This window comes from Sinohyriopsis cumingii, chromosome 4 (assembly GCF_028554795.1).
Source record: "Sinohyriopsis cumingii isolate HCF-2022 chromosome 4, ASM2855479v2, whole genome shotgun sequence".
NCBI classification, from domain to species: domain Eukaryota; kingdom Metazoa; phylum Mollusca; class Bivalvia; order Unionida; family Unionidae; genus Sinohyriopsis; species Sinohyriopsis cumingii.
The window spans coordinates 132,973,438-132,997,728 of record NC_142964.1 but is presented as its reverse complement, the minus strand read 5'-3'; the positions used below and the strand labels follow the sequence as shown (position 1 = coordinate 132,997,728).

The 24,291-nt window shown below is 36.0% G+C and overlaps 1 protein-coding gene across 2 annotated transcripts in view; it reads left to right on the top strand.

The window, feature by feature from the left end:
* LOC149802115 (nonsense-mediated mRNA decay factor SMG5-like) overlaps nucleotides 1-24,291 on the top strand; it is a 192,124-nt gene that overhangs the window by 93,544 nt on the left and 74,289 nt on the right. For both annotated transcript variants that reach the window (XM_089956507.1, XM_089956506.1), the window contains exon 20: nucleotides 21,544-21,699. In XM_089956507.1, coding sequence (XP_089812633.1) covers nucleotides 21,544-21,699 — 156 coding nt within the window. The remainder of the gene's footprint in view (nucleotides 1-21,543; nucleotides 21,700-24,291) is intronic.

Genomic DNA, 24,291 nt, shown 5'->3' with positions numbered 1-24,291 from the left:
GGTATTTAGATACAAACACCAAGCTTTCATCCAGTCCATCTAATACTGTATATGATGTGGTATTTAAATACAAACACCAAACTGACACGCAGTCCATCTAATAATGTATATGTTGTGGTATTTAGATACAAGCACCAAACTGTCATCCATCTAATACTGTATATGATGTAGTATTTAGATACAAACACCAAACTGACACCCAGTCCATCTAATAATGTTTATGTTGTGGGATTTAGATACAAACACCAAGCTTTCATCCAGTCCATCTAATACTGTAAATGATGTGTTATTTAGATGCAAACACCAAACTGTCATCCAATACATCTAATACTGTATATGATGTAGTATTTAAATACAAACACCAAACTGTCATTCAATCCATCTAATACTGTATTTCAGGGGTCTCAAACTCAAACTACCCTGGGGGGGCCACATGAGTGCATTTCGGATGACACAAGGGCTGCATCACCTTTGTTATCTCTCATGACACCTTGTGACTCCAATCATTTTGTGGGACACATGATATGTCTTGGTGGGCCGCATGTTTGAGACCCCTGCTATTATGTAGTATTTAGGTACAAAAAGTAAACTGTCATCCAATCCACAGGGTTCATTTGTACCTTGAAAAGTACTTGAAAATTATTTTTTACCATGGAAAGTGCTTGAAAGTAATTGAGAATAAGCGTCAGTCATTGAAAATTATAAAATTAATGGATAAACGAATGTACGAAAGTGTCTTTTTATACTGTTACACCAAGCAGCAGAGGGGGTGAACAGACCACTTAAGGGAATGGTCACCTTGTGTTTGAACCAAAAAAATAATGACACTTCATAGAGGTCAAATACCACGTCTACGATTATTGTTTGTCCCCAAAATAATTGTAGACGAACCCCCTCTGCTGCTATAATAATTAAATCATTATGTTATAATAAAATGATACATCCAGAATCTCATACTGCAAGAACAGCACGAGAACGATTAGAAGCAATTAAAAAATTTCTTCCTGTCAAAGACTCATTCAGAAAAAATCTGCAAGCGCAGCAAGAAGCACAAGTTGAGTACGAAGAAGAAACTAAAAAACTGTTTAAGCCCGTCACTGCAGTCATCAAAGAAGATCTTCTTCCGGTATCAAAACAAACTGCAGCGCAGACTGAAAAAATAGCAAGAAGAACTAAACAGACAAAGAAGATTTTACGAGATCTTCCAACTAATATAGCTGCGGCTCAACCTCCACCTGTTGGTGAAGAAATACTTGAGGGTATTGGTAAAATTCGTGCTGAAATAGGTGAGATGAAAGATCATGTATCAGAAACAGAAACAGGACAAATCAAGGAAAAGGTTCATATAAAGGATAAATTTAATAAAAATCTTATTAATTACATAAAGAAAATTAAAAATATAGATACATTAGCTGAATATGCCGCACAGGGTTATGATCATCGAAAAGAAGTTTTAAAAACCGATTATGGCGATGATATTATAAGTCGTGAAAATTGGTACAAGTGGATATTTCGTATATATTATGATGTTGACCAAGCTAGAAACAATGATACTAGATATATTGCATTTATTAATGCAATAGATAAATTTTTTGATCGACTGCAAAAACAACAACAGCAACAACAAATACAACCTTCTTCTCCGCCACCGCAGCAACAGAAACAAACTCCACCACCGCAGCAACAGAAACAAACTCCACCACCGCAGCAACAACCTTCTCGACAGCAATCTCCAGAAGAAGAATTTTACGATGCACCGGGTGCTACTGGCAGTGGTTTGGAAAATAATTTTGTTTGTCCTGATAATATCCTCAATGATGTATCACGGTTAGAAGTTCTTATAGGAGGAAAACGTGCGGGAAATAATTCACCAGAAATAACCAATGAAGCAGCTGATATTTGTCGGCAATTATTTCAAGGTGGTATAATGGATATTGGCGTTTACCGAGAGCTTATTGACGAGCTCGTTGATGATTAGTCACCGTGATTAGACAAATGGTAAATAAAATAAGATGATCATACACAATAATCATCGTAAATCTGTATCGGTCAGAGCGGTGAACTCACGATTACCAATCTACAGAGCTACTTACGGAGATGGACTTGGTGATGTTATTCAGGGATTATTTACAAGGTTAGCCCCAAAAGCAGCGCCTATTGCAAAACAATTCTCGATGAAAGCTATTGATATTGTTCGTGAAAAAGCTCCTGGTGCAATTGTCAATGTTGCTGGGAAGGCGTTCTCGGCGATCAAAGATAGACTAGCACGATTAATAAGACGAAAACAACAACCACCAGTAAAACTGGCAAGTACTGAAATTATGCCCGCAGACGTGAGTAAAATAATAAATCAAGCTGCAAATCAAAAACTAGCAGCGTTAGCAGATCAAGGACTCGGTGAATCGGGAAATAATATTTCAAGTTTAATATCAGGAAGTGGAACTTCCCGAGGTGGAACTTTACGAACGCGGTAATCAACGTATTAGATGAAAATAATTATAATAAAATGTTCAAGCGCGTATCCGACACAGCATTTGACATGGAAGCACCTGTCCTTAAAGATGAATCGGTACGTGATTATCAGTTTTATTCTTATGACGCACGAACACCAGATCAACGTGGAAGAATTGAACTACAAGTTCATGACACAAGTAGATATTTTCTACCCGCTGAGGCTTTTATTGAGGTAGAAGGTACAATCATAAAAACGGATAATACTAATTACTTAGATCCAGTAAAAGTTGGTTTCGTCAACAACGGGATCATGGCATTATTTGATAGCGCCACGTATATGATTGATGGAAAAAATATTGAATCGATTGAGAAAGATGTAGACGTTGCTACAACAATAATTGGTCTAGCAAGATATTCTGATGATTATACAAGATCAGCAGGTCCCACAATGATGTTTGTGAAAGATAATTCTAATAACCCTGAAAGCGATCCGTATAATATAAGACGACCAAGAAATTTTGCCAATAACGCGGATGCCGATGTGGGGCCGGTGGTTCATGGTTCTAGTGAAAATTTCAACTTGGGATTTGCAGCGCGCAGAAATATGTTGATAGGAGCCAATAGAGGTTTTTCATGTACAATTCCATTATCGCATATTTTTGGATTTTGTAGGAATGTTAAAAAGGTTATTTTTGGAGCTAGACACACGGTTGTTCTTGTAAGAAAGGGTGATGATAACGATGCTCTGTGGAGACCTGTTGGTGATGCTGGTAAAGTAATATTGTTGAAACTTTCACTGTGGATGCCGGTAATGACTCCAACGATCGCAGAAGAACAGAAATTAATTTCTTTCATGGACACAGGTGGTAAATCCTTGTTGTCATGGTTGACAACAAACACAGATAGTATGCAAACTAACGTTAACGGTCAGTTTACATGGCATATAGCATCACAACAAGGTGTTTCTGCACCACGACATATTTTTATTGCATTTCAAAACCATGATCGTTTAGGTAGTCAAGTTCACTCTCATATGATATTTGACCAACTAGGTCTTACAAATATTTCCTTGCGGATAAACGGACAACAAGAACCAACAGAGAATATACAGCTAAATTATGCACTAAATCACATAGGACGTGCATATCATCGTTTGATGTCATTCATGGGACATGATCAAAATGTAGATACTGGGTTGCAAATATCACAATATGATTTCAGGACATTGTATCCGATTTATTATTTTTCACTGGAGCATCTTGATCTATCAAAACAATCTGTCGTTGATATACATCTTAAAGCAACATTAAATACAGGTGGTGTTGATTACAGAGCAATCGCGGTCATACTTAGCGATAAAGCCATGTTACTTGAAGGTGGTAGTGGTCGAATGAGGGTCGTTGATGCACCAGTGGAAAATCTTTAATTATTATTTGGAGCGTGGTAAGTATTTATCATAAAATGCCATATCATCACGTTAGTGTCAGTCTGACTCCTGGTCAGATTAAAAACCTTCAATCAAATTCAGCAAAAAACTGTGGAATGAAAATATCACTAAAGCGAGATCAGATCACGGGTGGTCAAAATAAACTATCATTATCAGAACGCCAGCTTAAACATTTCAATGGCGCTAAACAATCAAAAACAGGCGTCAAACTCAATCTCTCTGCGGGTGCGATTAAGGACTCAGTTAAAATCGGTGGTATTTTTCCACTTCTCGCGGCTATACCAGCATTAATAGCTGCTGCTGCGCCAGCCGTAGCAAAAGCAGCCGCGTTAGGTGCTGTTGGAACAGCTGCTGGAATGGCTCTAAAGAAAGCAACAGGGCAAGGATACAAAAAAAAGGGATGCGGCTTAAGATTGCCAGGATCTCGTTGGGGGAAGGGTCTGAGGCTTCCACGTTAGATGCTCCAGCATCAAATTTTGATTTACTTGATGCTGCTAAACGATTAAGAATAAAAAACTTCAGAGGTGTTTTCATGCGAGATCAATTACCAAAACAACCAAACAAACTAGAAACAGGTATTATCAATCTCGATGAACGTTCTGGACCTGGTACTCATTGGGTATCATACGCGGTTGATCCACGTGGAATTGTTTATTTTGATTCATACGGGTTAGCTCCACCTGTTGAATTTATCAAGTATGTTGCACCACTCCACGCAGCAACCAGAGTTTGGTATTCAACGTTACCCACACAAACAATGACAGATCCGCCAATATGCGGCCGTGAGGTAATTAATGTACTTAACGCTATATCAAAATCATCCAAACCACCACATAAAGTTGTGCATGATTATACAAGCAACCGATTCGTTGCGCGTAAAGCGTTTTAAACAACAGGTCTTATTATAATGGTTGATATTTATGGAAGATCTTCTTCACGTGTTAAAAGAACATCCGGCGATGTTGATTTGTCAAAGTACGCGACTAAGGATGACCTCGCTGATATTATGAACCTGGCTGGAGTTGACCCAGATGAAGTTGTTATTTTTCAAGATCGATATGGTAAACTAAAAACGAGCAGTATCAAATGGAATAACATAATCCAACGAGTACTCGGTGCAGTTACGGATAATATACCCGTGTTTACTGACAGCGGCAAAATCAGGGATTCAAGTATGTCACTTAAAACCATCAGAGATGAAATTGCAAAAAGTGTTGCTAATCGCGTAAAAAATACTGGTGACACAATGACAGGTGAACTTAGCATGAACGGAAATAAAATAGTAGTTTTAAGAGATCCAACATCCGACGAAGACGCAGCAACAAAAAAATACGTCGACACCGTTGATGGTAAATTATCCACGTTACGGGCCGAGTATGATGTTCACGCAGGCGCTTTTGGAAGATTTCGAAGAAATTTTCAAAAAACCGATGATGCCATAGATAAATTCTTCGGCACTCCACACGCCATTGACATGAAACTCGTTGATATCAAAACCAACCTAGACACGATTAAACAAACACAGCAAGACATCGTAGCGGGGATTCCTGAGATCGTCAATAAAACCAGTCTGATTAAAATCCCAGCCGGAATAACTCCCGGACATATCACAAACATCGTATACACGGTATCATCGGGATTCGCAACATGGTCAGTGCAGAATAATACTTTCAAATATACCGCAACAGTCACTGGCGTGTACAGGTTGTCTGTGTTCAGTGCTGCAAAATTTGAAATATTTACAACGTATCCATGGCGTCAATCAACGGATAGGTTTTCCGGGGTTGTATCCGTTATATTAAATAACGGAACCGAAGAAATATTTATTTTGGAAGCAGCTGATAAGGAATTAATCGCAACATCTTACTGGTGGTGTTTGGAATTTGTAGCTGAAACATCTCAATTGGTTACTGCATAAAAATATATGGACGGTGCACAATACAGGTACAATCAAGCGTGTGAATGGCAGGCGGCGCTTAAAGATCAAGTCGAACAATATACAGTAAAAGTAAAAAAATATCAACGACGATTAGTTATCGTTGATGTGATTATTTATTCAGTATCCGCTGTTGTTGCTGGAGCTGGAATAATATTATCAGCGGTGACAATGATGGCACCAGTATCCGTGACTATTTCTGTTTGTGCAGCAACAACTATTGCAGGTGTGCTTAATATCATCGCAAAAAAGATATGTACTTGCACGAACAAAAAATTATCCTATTACATAATAAAATTATACACAGCGACGGTAGCATACTCGAAATTATCCTCGTTGTTATCAGCAAGTCTCAGTGATGGAATTATATCTGATTTCGAGTTTTCAATGATAACTAAAATATACGACGAAGGTATCGGTATTAAAGATACAAGTATTAATAATGACGGAATTACTCCAGCAGATCGTGACTAACACAACCCCGCACAAGACAATGATGATCTCGGTAAGCTTGATTAATCCTGAATTTAATATCAATTTTCCAACTGCAATTCGCGCTAATGAAATTGCACTAGCGCAATTACGGGTATATTACAGCTGGCCAAATATCAGATCAAAATCATTTCATGGTACACCAACAAATAATTCGCTCGTATTTGCTAATAAAAACAAACCCGATGGAACACCTGACTGGGTTGTTGTTGGAATACCCACTGGTAGTTATGAGATCGAGGAGATCAATGATGAATTTCAACGTAGAATAAAATCAATAACCGGAAAAGAAGCAGAAATATCGATTAATATTCATGAGCCGACGCTGTCCTTGACGGTAGAGATACATTCACCTGATTATGCCGTTGATATTTATCAATCTTCAATCAGATCCGTACTAGGTTGGCCTGATGTTTCCCCGGTATATGAAGGACCACCAGAACCAAAATTAATTGAATTTCTTACTGACGAAGCCAGGTTTATAACAACTCCAAAATACCGAAATTCGTATCCATGGACTGGTAGGGATACTTATTACACTTTGAAAGATGGTAAAAGATATCCTTTTCCACCGTTTTCTATCTATGATGTTACAAAAACTTCAGTTGTTATCGTTTTTGAAAGACATTTCAGATTACATGCTAACGGAATTAGAACTGAATACACAACTACATTAACGACACTAGCACAGTTGTTTAAAAACTATATCCTGGAGTATCCTAATGACGATCTAAGAGATCAGATCATTGCAGCAATACAACATTTAAATCAAATTGTATTAGATCTTAAATATTTTAATCAGACCATTATTGAGGTAATAAATGCTCATGATTTTATAGATGCAGGAGAAAAAAATAGTATCAAACAAGCATACATTGATCATTATAAAATAACTGAAGCAGAATTATTAGATTTTACACTACCAGGATTTGAAACCGACGAATTAAGAAAAACGCTCAACGATCTTATCACGGAAAGTTTTTATGAAATACTTAATGCGTGGAGAAAAATAGCCCCACCAGCAACTGTTCTTAGATATGATAATGATCCACTCGGCGGTGGAAGACACGTATCTCCGGAAATCGTTAATATAACATCGACAATTGCGGTTAATCTAGTTTGTGACGTAATAGAAGGCAGTTATCAAATAGATCTTGGAAAATCAAATCAAGCTCAACAAGGATATATTTTATATACATTTACACCACAAGTTCCCCCTGGAAGTTTAATCATGCAAGTACCAACCAATCCTGTTTATTTACGCACGCATAATCAGTATTTGTCACGAATAAATTTCAAACTCACAGACCACCTTAATCGCTTAATTGACCTACGTGGAGAAGAGCTTGTAATAAATCTTTATGTGAAATCGTAGATCTTTGATCAAGAATCTTCGATTCTAAATTAATCCAATAAAATGTACCAGCACGTGAGGGTTTTTATACATGACAAGGAAGCACTTGACAACGCCATCAGAACAGCGTTTTCACAAAACACAGAACAATTTAACATTAATTTAGTTATTGATGAATATGGAAGCGAGGATTTCTTATTAACACAAGAACAGTTAGATGAACTCCGTCGAGATCATTTTTGACAGAGATCAGGCACACTCCTGTATTAAAGTCGATCAACTTAAAAAAATAATAAATAAATAAAAATATTGGTGCAAAATATATTTGATGAGGTAATTGTGTTGAAAAATTCATCTTTTTTGAATATTTTATTATTTTTTTCTGAAAATTTGATCATTTCACATAAATAAGAATCTTCGATTCTAAGTATCAACTAACACATCAAATTCAGAATAAATAATAATAATTCAGAAATAAATATAATAATTCAGAAAAAATAATAAATAAGAATCTTCGATTCTAAGTACCAACTAACCCATCAGAATTGTAAAATTGATCATTTTGCATAAATCTAAGTACCAACTAACCCATCAGAATCATAATTTTTGATCATTTTGCATAAATCTAAGTACCAACTAACCCGTCAAAATTGTAAAATCGATCATTTTGCATAAATCTAAGTACCAACTAACCCATCAAAATTATGAAATTTATTGGTTTGCATGATTCTGAGTACCAAGCAGCCCATCAAAATTATGAAATAAATAATAATTCAGAATAAATAAATAATAATTCAGAAATAAATAATAATTCAGAAATAAATAATAATTCAGAAATAAATAATAATAATTCAGAAATAAATAATAATTCAGAAAAAATAATAATTCAGGAATAAATAATAATTCAGAAAAAATAATGAATAAGAGTCTTCGATTCTAAGTACCAACTAACCCATCAGAATTACAAATTTGATTGATTTGCATAAATCTAAGTACCAACTAACCGATCAAAATTGTAAAATCGATCATTTTGCATAAATCTAAGTACCAACTAACCCATCAAAATTACAAATTTGATTGATTTGCATAAATCTAAGTACCAACTAACCCATCAAAATTGCAAAATAAATAATAATTCAGAATAAATATAATCTCAGAATAAATAATAATTCAGAATAAATATAATCTCAGAATAAATAATAATTCAGAATAAATATAATCTCAGAATAAATAATAATTCAGAATAAATATAATCTCAGAATAAATAATAATTCAGAATAAATATAATCTCAGAATAAATATAATCTCAGAATAAATATAATCTACACGTGGTCAGGCCAGTCATTTTCATTTTCATTTTGGATCGTTTCACCAACTAGGTTACTCGCTAACATAAGTTTTCTCAATAGTCTTATGCGAGTACTAATTGTTTTCTTTTCCTCGTACTCGTGGGATAACAACGATCTAATTCTTTCTACGGAGGCAGAGAGAGGAATGAATTCATTCACCTGATTATCTTCTACGGTAGCTAGCGACTGAAACATTGCCGCCTGAATCCATTTCATGAGCTTGTATTCAGATGATAGTGTGTGTATTCCTTGGTTTTTACGTTCTTGTAAAATCTCAAAATCAGAAACTATTTTTTCAGGATTTAGTTCATTAGATATATTAACTCCATCATTTTTCAATTTTTTAATAGCAACAATTACATCATTGATATTTTCATGGTTCATTATTCAGTATATAAATCTTTAAAATAAAAAAAAATTATCCCTTTATAGAACTCCTAGCGAGTGTTTAGCGAGTTCGTCGGGATGTTTCAAGGACGGCACAAACATATATTATGAAATGTGAACCTCTATTCAAGTCTTTTAGCAGGTTCATTAAGTATGCAATGAATGAATTAAGGACAGCACAAACATATATTATGAATGAACCTCTATTCGAGTCTTTTAGCAGGTTCATTAAGTATGCAATGAACGAAATGAAATGAATGAATGAAGAGGCCATTTTCTCCGCTGAGAACCCACCAAATAATCAACCCGTGGGTGGTACAAAACATGTATCAACCACCAGTTGATATATGGGTGGTGTTTCTCGCGGAGAGAGGCTGGCGGTGCCCCAATTAATTATAAAAATCGCTAATATGCGCAACCACCCGACCAATTGTCAGTCTTGGGATTCGATCCTGGACCGCGAGCATCACAGTCCAATACGATACGGATTGAGCTATCAAATTTTTCTAACACTATATGTTTCGGAAGTTAATATATAGCTGAAAAGGAACTAATTTCGAATAATACAATTCTGAATTCAAGAAATACGTTTATATAATATATTTTCACCAAACAAAGCTGAATTAAGGAATTCCCCCCCCCACATCATCTAACTGCTAGATTTTTCCATCCTCCCTATGACAATTGCTAGATTTTGTCATCCTTCCTGTAACATAACTGCTAGATTTTGTCATCCTTCCTATGATAACTGCTAGATTTTTTCATCCTTCCTATGACTATTATGAGATTTTCAGTCCTCTCTATATCTGTTCTATGGAGAAATATATATTACGAGATTTCCCACTCGTAAATCTGTATCCATGAACATATATGGTCAAGGGAGTATTTAGTTGTTAATATTACCTGATAAAAAAAAAGTAACCACACATACACACACAAATACATAATCACACATACGCACGCACATACGTATACAAATATATTTTGCTCTGAACAAGGAAAATGCAATTGATTTTTAATTCCTGCACGTATTTCTGTAATCGAGTAAATGCACGCAGGATCCCTGTGCTGTGCTGTAGATCTAAAATTAACCCGCCACGATCGATACAGACTAGACGCTAGATTCTGCACTCAGTAAGCTGGAATATACATGACGGTTTTCTGTAGGTTAGATAAAATATACATGCATTCTATGTGTTGTGTTGTTCTAAATGTTTCACGAATAGAACAGAAAAATACACGAACTGTTTTTTTTTGTAAGTTAGAAACCATAGATAATTATGACCATAAATTACCTCCCTTTCATGAGTCAAAAAATAAGTAGTGTATGGGGGAAAATCTGTGACATAAATTTAAAAAATTAATTCGAGGTGGTGATGATAGTTAACAATACTGAAAGGTGATTTTCTGTTTATATTTTTTCGAGAAAGCGGTTTTATATATATTTTCTGCTACTTTTTGTACTGAATGCGGGTGAATATCAAAATATTTCGCAGCAGAACATATTGAACGAAATATAATTATTTCGCCAGTTTCTCTGTTTGTAGAATGTACCGCCCTCTTTCCGATTGTCTTACATCTTCCAGTATTACCACATGCAGAGTTCACGCTTTGTGTGACAACTCGAAGGTTGGATAAACTATTATTTTGAGAATTCCCATCAATATGATCAATAACAAGACGGTCATTGATCACTCCAAAGAAACATTCGTAGATGAAACGATGACAATGATATCTTTTCTTCCCAACAGTAAATCTAAGATAGCCATTATCAACAGTACCAACTGGTCTCTTCAACCTGCAGTGTCTGATGACACCATTAATATCTGATTCATAGTTTGTTATTGTGGGATGTGGGACAAATTTATTTTGCTCCATTATAATAATATTATTTGTTTAAATCATTGTTTGTCTGAAATTTTGATATATAATCCTCCACGGATTTTATAGCATTTTCACTATTATTATTTTTTTTGTCATAATATCTTTTAAGCTCTCTGTATCGTTTACCACCGCACTTTCCACATAATTCTGTTTTTCCTCGCACTCCAGCACCACATCGCAGACATGGTATTGGTCCTAAGCTTCCACGGTTAATGCACTGCATGTGTTGTCCGCAAAATTCCTTTTTGCAAGATTTATTACAACGAGTTAGTGAACCCACCATGAGCCATTTGCATTGAGACATTGTATACATAATATTCTTTATTTAAATATTTGTTTGAAATATATGAACGAATTCGATAGATTATCCCGAATAAAACCCTCAGGTGGAAATAGATTTAATCTTGACAGAATATCTTCTGGCCTACCAATGAAATATTTGGTTGATCCGAAAAACAGAGGTTTGATTAATAAAATTCACGATGCCAAGAAAGAATTTCACACGGATGGTGCATCTCATGTCTGGTCAACGTTCAAGATTATACGCAACGGCGCCATTAACGCTATGATGGATGACAAACGAGCAGCAATTATCATTAACTACCTCTTTGATATTCATCAAGGTAATCGCAAGTATCTTTTCAGAATAAAATTCGTCGTGTTGACAGAAACAGATGATTGGATTATCCGTGACAAATATGATCCTGTCCACGGTAATAAAAAAACTGTCGTATTAAGTAGAGATTCCAAACCAGGTCTATTGACTGGCATTGACAAACCGTATTATGAACGAGCATATCCTGTGACCGCGGTTATTTATGGAATCTATGTGATAAATGAAAAACCCAGCGTTGATAAACTATCACCGATGAAACTTTCAAAAATAAATTGTGTGGCTGAATGAGTAACAGAACATTTTACAAACGCGGCCCGTGGAAACGGTCTAACGGATAAAAGACGTAAAATAATAAACACGTGGGGAGATATGGTTAAAGATACCGGTGCGTCTATCAAAGATGTAGCTGGGTTAGGAAAAATATTAAAATTTCCAATAACCATAGCGACGATAACGGGAGATTTTGTATGAATCAAAATATAAATCAAAAGGAGCCTCAATTACAATTATTGATCATAACGCACACGCGTGGACTAATGCAGTAACAGTGTTTCCACGAAATCGAACTGTTAAATGTTATTCCATAGATAATTCTGATTGAGGTATGTTTGATTTTATTAATGAAATAAGTAAAAACGATCCTGTGTCAGTATGGTTATTTCAGTCTTGTGTGGAAGAAAATAATCAATTTGATCAGTTTGTGAGACCAAATGGCGTTATTTATCGAACAGATCCTCTTCACGAAAAAATGAAAAATCTAGCACTGCAATATACTGATGACGCTGACGAATTATTGAGCAGCTGTTTTACTGTTCCGTCAGTTGCGACTCATTTTGCTAGAGAGAAAAATTCGTGGAAACCAACTCGGTTTGATTTTCTCAATGACATAGTATCGAGTTGTGTCGAATATGGACACGGCGGATTGTGGAATACTAAATACGATCACAGAGATGTTATTTCAGTTGATATGGTTGCGTGTTATCCCGGAAGTTTTCTTGGATACGGAGATTGTTCTGCGTATTTTGAGCGATTCGGTCATCCGACGCACGAAATGACGCGAGTATCGATAAATGGACCATTACCGGATTTTGACCTAACTGGATTTGCTTGTATCGGGTCATTCGAAATGTCTAAAGGACTTCATCCAATTTGTTATGTTTGGTTTGGAAAACATTTTTCAGAAAAAATGTGGACACCAATAGTACTATTACGGTATATGCTTGATTATACGATATTAACACGGTTGATTGTAAGTGAAGCAATTATATCATATCGAAAACAAACCGAGGTTTGGTTATCACATTCGGACGAAACCGATTCGAAGGATCTTGGTAGAAAAATAATTGGCAAGTTTACACAAGGAGCAGCATATGATCACAGACGACATTGTGCAAGATTGATCATGGACGATGCTGAGTTAGATTTTATAATCGTTGATACAACGAACAAGAACACGTTTATAAGTCGAGAAACAGTTTTCTTGTCAAATGGAAATAAACTAGGTACAATTGTGAGCTATATGGACGTGAGTCACCTCAATATACTCATTTAAGATCATCGATGCTCGCGTATGTTTCAATAAATCTATTATCGATGATAAATAAGGTTTCTGCGCATGCCGTCAGAGTTGCTACTGATTCGTTTTATATAAATAAAAAACATTCAATACTGTTAGAAGGATTAAACATAGGCACTCATACATCGTGGGGTTCGTGGAGAATAAAAAATGAATATATGCTCGATTATTCCGAATCCGCTGATGTTGCAGTTAAAGATATTTACTGTAAAAAATGTCAAACGTTGACAACTTCGTTGTTACCATCGGTATACGATCCAATAACCAGACACAAAACGGTTTACCTAAATGGACCTGGAGGTTCTGGTAAAACCACTCGAGCTATCGAACTATTTCAGAATTCAGATATGAGTGTACTAACACCTACACATAGACTAGCGAGAGAGATGAAACAACGCGGTGTTAATTCCTGTACTTATCACAGCTTTTTCCGATGGAAGGGTGATACATGGACATCTTTAAGGATGGGAGAGAAATACATTCCAAGGATCATAATATGGGATGAGATATGCACTGTACCGCTAGAAACATTAAAAACATTTCTTGATTGGTTGTTAACAAGAAATACTGCCGTGATAATGTGCAGCGATCATGGTCAACCACCACCCGTAGCTGGACCATCTCCACATGATTGGCTGAAAAATTTCATTGACCACGCTGAAGAAGTATCTGATGATCATAGAGCACTTGATGCAGCGTTGAAGGAATTTAAAAAATTAATCAGACTACAACCGAATAAAATTCAATGTGAAATAATGCGTGAAATAATTTCAGAAACACCCATGAAAGACTTTCTGCAAACGTGGCGACCAAACGATTTGATAGTTGCAAGCAGAAAGATAGTTCGTGATAAACTTCAACGGGAATTGTTTCAGTTACAACGAGAAAAGTTTTCAACGTTGTCAGTTCCGTTATGTTATCGACCAGCAGATACAAGACGGCAAAATATCGACGTTGATATACCAGGAGAGTCAAAGAGGAAACAGAATCTTGTATTGAATGATATTGTTGCAGTTGATGTTGATGTTGTTGAAGATGCTCTACGTGCTGATAAATCCCCGTGGACGCTTGGATACGCGATGACGATTCATTCATCTCAGGGATTAACTATTACTGATACAGTTGTTTGGATCGTTGATGATCACATCGAATGGTCGAACTTGGTTTATCTCGCAGTGTCTCGAGTTAGAAAAATATCTCAATTGAGACGAATCGTCATGGACTCGTCAGTGATTAGTGATGATATTGACAAATGTCAAAGCGATATAATAAGAAAAAAATTATCTGGTTATGAACAGTGTGATAAAAAAAATAAACGCAATTTTGATCTTGATGTTGATTTTATTAATGCGCTGAAACAACAACAAAATAATCATTGCGCAAGTTGTAATTGTATAATGCTATGGCGGTATCTGAAAAATGATCCAAGACAATTTACCGTAGATAGAAAAAATAACAATCTTGGTCATACACGAGAAAATATAATGTTGACCTGTCTTGAATGTAATCGACGTAGAGGCGCCAGCGCCTTGGGTGCTAGTTAAGTGATCGAAATCACCGAAGTGATTTTGGTGGTAATTGTGTGTTATCGGGAATTATCTGTAATTGTTCACGCACAAATCCACGTTGAGGAGCAGCCGAATCCAGTCTGTAGATTGCGGGTCTACCTGAGGATCTTGTCACGGTGGATATCTTATGTGTGGTAACACTCCAAATAGAATCAGTTGCTCTTTTTTTACCGCCTTCAAGTTCACCGGGTTCGTATAAATACCTAACGGTGATATTACCTAATAATGGTTGTGCTGAAAAATCACGTTGTTGTGTAGGTATGTGTGCGCTTGTAATTGCATTAATAGGTTTCATGTTGGTCGTTCGTGTAATCTCATTATTTAATGCAGCTATCACGCTTGGTAATCTTGCCACCCATTCACGAGATCTCGTATCCTGAATAAATTCCTCCGCGTACTGATATCCAAATAACCGCTCAGCAAGTGTTCGATTAAATCGCTCAACAATTGCTTGATCACGATGAATTGCAGTATGTCCTCGTCGTATTTTGGTATTATGTTGTTTCATCAACGATGATACTGGACCAAGAAATTCCTTGCCAGGATCAACCTGTAGTAGCTGTGGCCATCGTAGACCACCTTGTGATCCACCACCTCGTTGATAAATTCGTGTAAACGCGTCGGCTACCTCAGTTGCTGTTTTAGTCATTAACGGTTCTGCATCTTTATATCTACTTGCAACATCAACAACAGTTAGCGCGTATTTGTACGTTTTTCTACGTACAGTATCATGTGGTAAAAACAGAATATCAGCTTGATGAACCTCATTAGGAACACTGACACTAAAATGAGCAAATCGAATTTGCTTAGGACGTGGTAGATAAATTTGCCATATTGCCTGCCTGGACAACCACGCTTTAGCAGTAGAATGTTTAACCGCTGCTGCATCAGCGAGTTTACTAATTGCTGCTTTACCCTTCCAGTATCCAATTGGTGAATAATAAATCGATTCCATTTATATATTACCAGCCCCTAGCGCTAATTTACCTTTCATCGTGGATTTTACTAACCAATTAGCTAATTTTTCTTTGATATTATTATTTTTTATAGCATTTAACGCATGAATTAATTTCACATCTGCAATATGCCTATTTTGTAGATTTTTACTCTTATAAGCTACATCATGAACATGACAAGCTCGATCAATAGCGTTTATTGGTTCTTCGCCTGGTTTTGGTTGATCCTGATTATCAAGCCTGATATCGAGTCGAGTACCAGGGCCGCAATAATTATATCCTGGTAGATGTTTTTCTCCGCTGTATTTAGCCCATGGAGCACCTGGAAACTTTGACATCAAATTAGCAATATCACCACCGCGCCTATTAGGTAAAAACGAAAATTTCTTTCTACCGCATATAGAACATTTTCCACCATACGCTATTTTTTTATTTTTTGTTATAACCGTAGCTAAATCAACAGTTGGAGTTTTAAGTTTACAGCGCAAGCAATATAAATTCATAGATATTTTATACAACATGGATATAATTGATTTCTCAGCGACAAGAAAACAAGAACCTGTCAAGCACCATCCTGCGTTACCAAATTCCATCAGAATGATAATAATAGGACCATCTGGAAGTGGAAAGACACAGTTGTTACTTAATCTTATAATGAGATGGTTAAAATGGGATAAATTATATTTGGTAGCCCCGTCAGTTGATGATCAGCGATGTTATAATGTACTTAAGGATTTTAATGAAAACGCTAACGACGTTATCGAGTTTATAACCGATATTGATGAAGCACCATCAGTTGATTCCACAGACGGACTTATTAATAATTTAGTTGTATACGACGATGTGATGCTGGACAAACAAGCAAACCCAGCCAGGATTTTTTCTCGAGGTAGACACAAAAATACCGACGTTATTTATGTTACTCAACGATACACACAAATACCAAAAGTAATCAGAGATAACTGTAATATTTTAGTTGTGTTTAATGGCGTAGACACACATACGTTGCGAAATATTCATCAAACCTGGTGCAGCGGTGACATGGATATAATTAAATTCAGAAATTTCTTTTTACGAGCGCAAGCTACTCCGCATGGGTTTATAACAATAAATTTACACGATCCTAGAACAAGATATCGTATTGGACTTGATAAAATATTTGGATAACAGGGGTGATGATAAAATTAAACTGAATTAAAAAGATATCATTAATATAATGAACAATTGTGCGTGGCTGCGTCAAGGAACCACTAATAAATGTGATAAAAAATGTCGTGGAGAATATTGCAAAAAACATAATTATCTTATAAAGAAAAACCCTCATGCTGGTCCACGAAGTTGTGTTGGATGTAACAACGGTGTTAGAGGATTATATCAGATTTGCAAAAATTGCGGTGGAGATCGATACAGAAGTTTAATGATATATTACAGGAAAAGAAAGAACATAAATCCAAAAATAGAAAAACCACCATCAGAACTTGAATATTACTTGAAACATAGAATAAATTCCCAGGATTCAGATGAAGATTCCCAAGATTCAGATGAAGATTCCCAAGATTATTGAGCAGCAGAGGGGGTTCGTCTACAATTATTTTGGGGACAAACAATAATTGTAGACGTGGTATTTGACCTCTATGAAGTGTCATTATTTTTTTGGTTCAAACACAAGGTGACCATTCCCTTAAGTGGTCTGTTCCCCCCCTCTGCTGCTCACCATGTATTCAAAACAAAACTGTTTGCTATTTGGTGGTTTACAAAACAATACCAATCAGATATTTATAATTGCACGCAGACCTGATTATAGAGAGGATTACAAAATGTGTGAATCTTTTCCAACAATCATTCTTCTTTGATTTCTTTTCTGCGGCAGCAGTACATCTTTGTAGTTTAGATCATGGGGAATCATATGATTAAACTCTCAAAACAAACGATAATGAAAAATATACACACAAATGGTAACAATTTGTTCTTATTTTAGATCCAAGCTTCTGATTTTTGGCATATGATCTAACATTCGCAGGTCGGCTTGAACCTGACTTTTTTGGTGTCGTGACCAGTCTTTGAGCATAAATTACAGCCGTATACCTGTTAACAGAGAGGCCACTTATAACACAATGTACTTACATCTACATGTAAATGTACCTTTAAAATTTAGATGAGCGATCACACACAAGCAGACATAAAAATTAGACACGGCGACACGTGGCATACTTTTGTGGCTGACTATTTTAAGATGCCATGTGAATGTATCATATCATGCATCACAGTTTTTCCAGAAATTGATCTTGTCTGCTGCAGACAACTTCACGTATGTATAAATTATGCAAATCACTATATACGAGGTCAGCCAATGTGTTTTCATAAAGTGTGTCAGGGAGAGATGGTGGACTTCGGCAGTCTTCGTAAACTCCTATCGCTAGGGAATATGCAGGAGGATGCATTCACACCCACCAACGGGTAAACACATGTACATGGCATTGAGAATACGGATGAATTATCTGGGTATTTTTCTGCGAGAGCTTACCTATTTCATTTTGAGCAAAATGCCTGGGAAGTGTGTGTTCAAACACATTTGGTAGTTGGAGTTAAGAATTTAAAGAAAAGTTGAACCTAGTGTACCGTATTTTCTATGTAATCTATAGGGATTTTTGTTGTTCTTCATATAAAGATCTGAATCCATTTATTTGTCTTAAAAATAAAGTGTTGTTAATCTCCTAAGATTTGTTGCTTTTTTCATTCTCTATTATAAAGTCTCAAACATATTGCACAAATATTAGAAAGCCCTTTGTCAAGAAATTACAACATTCTCACTAATCCTGTAAATGGCCATTTATAAATATATCTAAAGTGCACTGGACATCGGGGTCCTTGAAAAAATTGGATAAAGTCCTTGAATTTTGTCACACCAAAGGTGTATGAACCCTGATCCATATAATACTGTATCTCATGTGGTATTTAGATACAAACACCAAACTGTCATTGTGTCCATCTAATACTATATTAATGCAGTATTTAGATACAAACACCAAACTGTCATTGTGTCCATCTAATACTATATTAATGCAGTATTTAGATACAAACACCAAACTGTCATTGTGTCCATCTAATACTATATTAATGCAGTATTTAGATACAAACAACAAACTGTCATTGTGTCCATCTAATACTATATTAATGCAGTATTTAGGTACAAACACCAAACTGTCATTGTGTCCATCTAATACTATATTAATGCAGTATTTAGATACAAACACCAAACTGTCATTGTGTCCATCTAATACTATATTAATGCAGTATTTAGATACAAACACCAAACTGTCATTGTGTCCATCTAATACTATATTAATGCAGTATTTAGGTACAAACACCAAACTGTCATTGTGTCCATCTAATACTATATTAATGCAGTATTTAGATACAAACACCAAACTGTCATTGTGTCCATCTAATACTATATTAATGCAGTATTTAGATACAAACACCAAACTGTCATTGTGTCCATCTAATACTATATTAATGCAGTATTTAGATACAAACAACAAACTGTCATTGTGTCCATCTAATACTATATTAATGCAGTATTTAGGTACAAACACCAAACTGTCATTGTGTCCATCTAATACTATATTAATGCAGTATTTAGATACAAACAACAAACTGTTATTGTGTCCATCTAATACTGTATTAATGGAGTATTTAGATACAAACAACAGACAACAACAAATGGCTCTTGTGGTCTAGTGGTAAGAGCGTCCGCCTCGGAAGTGGGAGGTTGTGGGTTTGATCTCCGGCCGTGTCATACCAAAGACTTACAAAAATGGTACTAACAGCTGCCTCGCTAGGCTCACAGCATTAAGAGGTTAGTGTTAGGACTGGTCAGCCTGGTGTCAGGATAATGTGACTGGGTGGGACATCATGCTATATGTTTGCGGCATGATGCCCCAGTGCTAGACATAGCTATAAACTGCCACACTGCTGACATCATAGTGATATGACTGAAACATTGTTAGTTTCACATTATAAATCCCAATCACACACACCCAATCCAACTAATACTATCAAATGATGTAGTATTTTTTATGCAAACACCAAACTGTCATCCTGTCCACCTAATACTGTATATTATGTAGTATTTAGATACAAATACCAAACTGTCATCCTGTCCACCTAATAGTAGTAATACTGTATATTGTGTAGTATATAGATACAAACACCAAACTGTCATCCTTGTCACCTAATACTGTATATTATTTAGTATATAGATACAAATACCAAACTGTCATCCTTGTCACCTAATACTGTATATTATTTAGTATATAGATACAAATACCAAATCTTTTATGCTCATAAACCAAGCTTCATTCCACTTTTTGGCATACAAGTTCACAATTATGTTGAAACAGCAAAATATTATGCCAAATCAAAAAGTCCTCAATAAATCATTTCTTTTTTCAGAGTGAAGTCAATGAAATCAAATCCTCTTGTCATACCTATATATTGCTGTATACAAATGTTTTGAAAGATGGAGACATTGTAACATCACATGGCACATTACCATATAAAAAGCCTCAATTTTTGCTGCAGAAATTACAGCCATTCTAATATTTTTAAGAAAATATAAGCTTCTCAAGAAACAAATTTGGTCATCTTTTCAGATTCCTTTTCCACTATGAAAGCTTTGAAAATCTTAAATCTGTGAACCCATTAATATCCCAGATTTTACAGAAACATGTGCTCATGCAAGCAGCTGAAAGTATTCTGTACAGTTGGCTGTCTTGTCCCATTGCCATTATGGGTAATGAAAGAACAGACAAAGCAGCCAAGGCTGCCAAACTGTCATCCATTTCAGAATGGAAGGTTCCATATAGTGACTTCAGATATTGTATAAATATATATGTTCTTCAAACCTGGTGACAAATGTGGAATAAAAATGCTGCAAACAAACTTAAGAACATCAAATCCGCTTCTGGAAAGTGGCATCCTTGTGTGTTGGAGAGATGGTGGTATTGTGCTGATCCCATTTCAGATACACATACATGACTAATACATAGGTTCTGAGGTATGAACTTCAACCAGAGTGCTTACCGTACCAGTGTCCACTGACAGTGAAACACATTCTTTTCAGTGTCAGCTTCCATACTGTGAGGCAAAAAAAATTTGACGTGAACTGCATGGAGAAAGTGCATGATAATCTATCACTTACTAGTCTTGCACTTTTTGAGGAAATGCAGTTTATATAGCAAATTTTGACCATGTTTTAAGGATTTGGTGTGTCACCCTTATCTTTTGTTTACATACATTTTACAGAATTTTAACACCTTTGCAATTTATTTTTTGTCATGTTGTATTTCATGTTTACGTTTATTTGGAATGGTTTGTCTTCCTAAATCTGTTTAAATTCAGTTTTACATATTTTGATCTCTATATTTAGTTGGCACCATAGGGCCACTGTTATGCTGTGGTGACATAAAACACCACATGCTTTATAAAACTAGTTGTAAATGTAGATGTTTTACTTTTTCAGAGTTTCCTGCGCAGCTGTTGTCTCCGTCACTTTGGGTTTGTCCTGTCAACATTAGAGGGATTACACTTCTTGTACCAAGAAGACAAAAACATGTTTATAGGTCCTACCCAGCCAACAAATCAGGAGGAGAATGAACAGGATGCCATGGAGAGAATGGTAAGCAGAGTCTTAATCTCTCTTTATCCTTTAATGATGAATTTTTGATGTTAGGTTGTAAGTAGAGTCAACACAACAAAGAAACTTGACCTTTATCCTAAAAAATACAGTTGGATTTGTTATACACTGCAGTCATAATAAAGTACATTCATCCAAACACAGAGTGCCAAACTTTCCTTCTTGTATTATGTACTTCTGAATGCAGCTTTGTTTTTGAGACCCAACAGTTTATAAGCAACCACCATAAATTCTTGTTCCCCTGGGTGACACGTGGCTCTTGTGTAGGATGACAAAGCAAACAGGTGTAATTTGGTCAGTTCTGGAAAGGTCACTTGTAATAAAAAAATTGTGGTCATTTCGTTTAAATGTATCTGTTTCCAGGATGATGCAACATAGCCAAAGCTGACATTTTAAAATGTTGGATCCATGTTAATGCTTTGCACAGAGGTTGATTTAGCTGCTGGCATGATGGCCCATACTAGCATGATGGTCCATGGTCAGAGACATTTTTTATTGGAATAGCTAATATTTCAAGCAGCATGTCTCTTTGGCCTGTTAATATTTTCAGCTGTACTTTCACGTTTTTCATAAATTTTAACACCAGAATCAATCCAAATATTATTAAAACTGAGTTCCATTAATGTCCACACATAAATCTATAAAACAGCAACTTCAGTTACTGGAGTGTGTACATATTTATTTACATTTTCTGCACACCTTTCTTTAAAAAAAGCCACTTTTGTTGTTAAGCAATATGTGATTCCATTAGTTATTGATCCAGTAAGGTGATGGTCCAGTCAGGTGAAGATATTGACCAGTCATAATGCAGCATACATCTCATGATTGTGTTATGTGACAGAATGGTTTCATACCATAAAATGGCTGCACTTTGTCTGCTATGCTTCTACATGCTACTAGGAGGGCTAGGAAAAATCAAATTTGCACTTCTGAGCAATGAATTTTTCTGCTTTCATCCGTAACTGACTCAGTTGGACAGTACAAAATTCTGACTTGTGTCTGCCCAGTAACATAGGTTTGATAGCCTTGGTGTAGTTGAATTTGTAACTAATGTACTGCATTCATTGCAATGTAAAAAATAAATGAAATGATAAAGGAGCTCAGTGTAATGATGACTGGAAGGACCAGGTGCTTACAATTGTATGAAAAGATTTGAAATGGAATTTTAGTCTTAACTTTTAATAAAGAAATACATATACAAAATAACTTCTTACATGCATCACGGGACCATACATTGCTGTGAATATATCTCTCACTCCATCATGGCACCAAGCCTAGTGGAGTGAGAATTTAAGGTGGACCATACACTGCTGTGAATATATCTTGCACTCCATCATGGAACCAAGACCTGTGGAGTGAGAATTTAAGGCAGACCATACTTTGCTGTGAATATATCTTGCACTCCATCATGGAACCAAGCCTAGTGGAGTGAGAATTTAAGGCAGACCATACATTTCTGTGAATATATCTTGCACTCCATCATGGGACCAAGCCTAGTGGAGTGAGAATTTAAGGTGGACCATACATTTCTGTGAATATATCTTGCACTCCATCATGGAACCAAGCCTAGTGGAGTGAGAATTTAAGGCAGACCATACATTTCTGTGAATATATCTTGCACTCCATCATGGAACCAAGCCTAGTGGAGTGAGAATTTAAGGCAGACCATACATTTCTGTGAATATATCTTGCACTCCATCATGGGACCAAGCCTAGTGGAGTGAGAATTTAAGGTGGACCATACATTTCTGTGAATATATCTTGCACTCCAACATGGAACCAAACCTAGTGGAGTGGGAATTTAAGGTGGACCATACATTTCTGTGAATATATCTTGCACTCCATCATGGAACCAAACCTAGTGGAGTGGGAATTTAAGGTGGATCATACATTTCTGTGAATATATCTTGCACTCCATCATGGAACCAAACCTAGTGGAGTGAAAACTTAAGGTGGACCATACTTTGCTGTGAATATATCTTACACTCCATCATTAAACCAAGCCTAGTGGAGTGGGAATTTAAGGTGGACCATACATTTCTGTGAATATATCTTGCACTCCATCATGGAACCAAACCTAGTGGAGTGAAAACTTAAGGCGGACCATACTTTGCTGTGAATATATCTTGCACTCCTTCATGGAACCAAGCTTTGTGGAGTGAGAATTTAAGGCAGTCCATACATTGCTGTGAATATATCTTGCACTTCATCATGAAACCAAGACCTGTGGAGTGAGAATTTAAGGCAGATGCAGTAGATTCTCAAGGAAGGCAATTTATGAAAGGCAAATGTATAAATCCACAGAATGGAAAATAGTCATACTCTCCAAGGCAGATGGTTCTGAAAAGAACAGCTCATTTATATGTTGGTTAGAATGTTGTTGTTTTTGGAGTGTGTGGGTTTGGAGTGTTGTTTTTTTACCCTGCCATATATAAAGGGAAAATGGGCATACAGTATTTCCCTTGTCTGTCTGTCATTCCATCCATACATCCATTATGTTCTTGTTAAGTTTTGCATATATATCGATTTTCTCATGTAATTTATGCTTCAGGATTATGTAACTTTATGGATGCC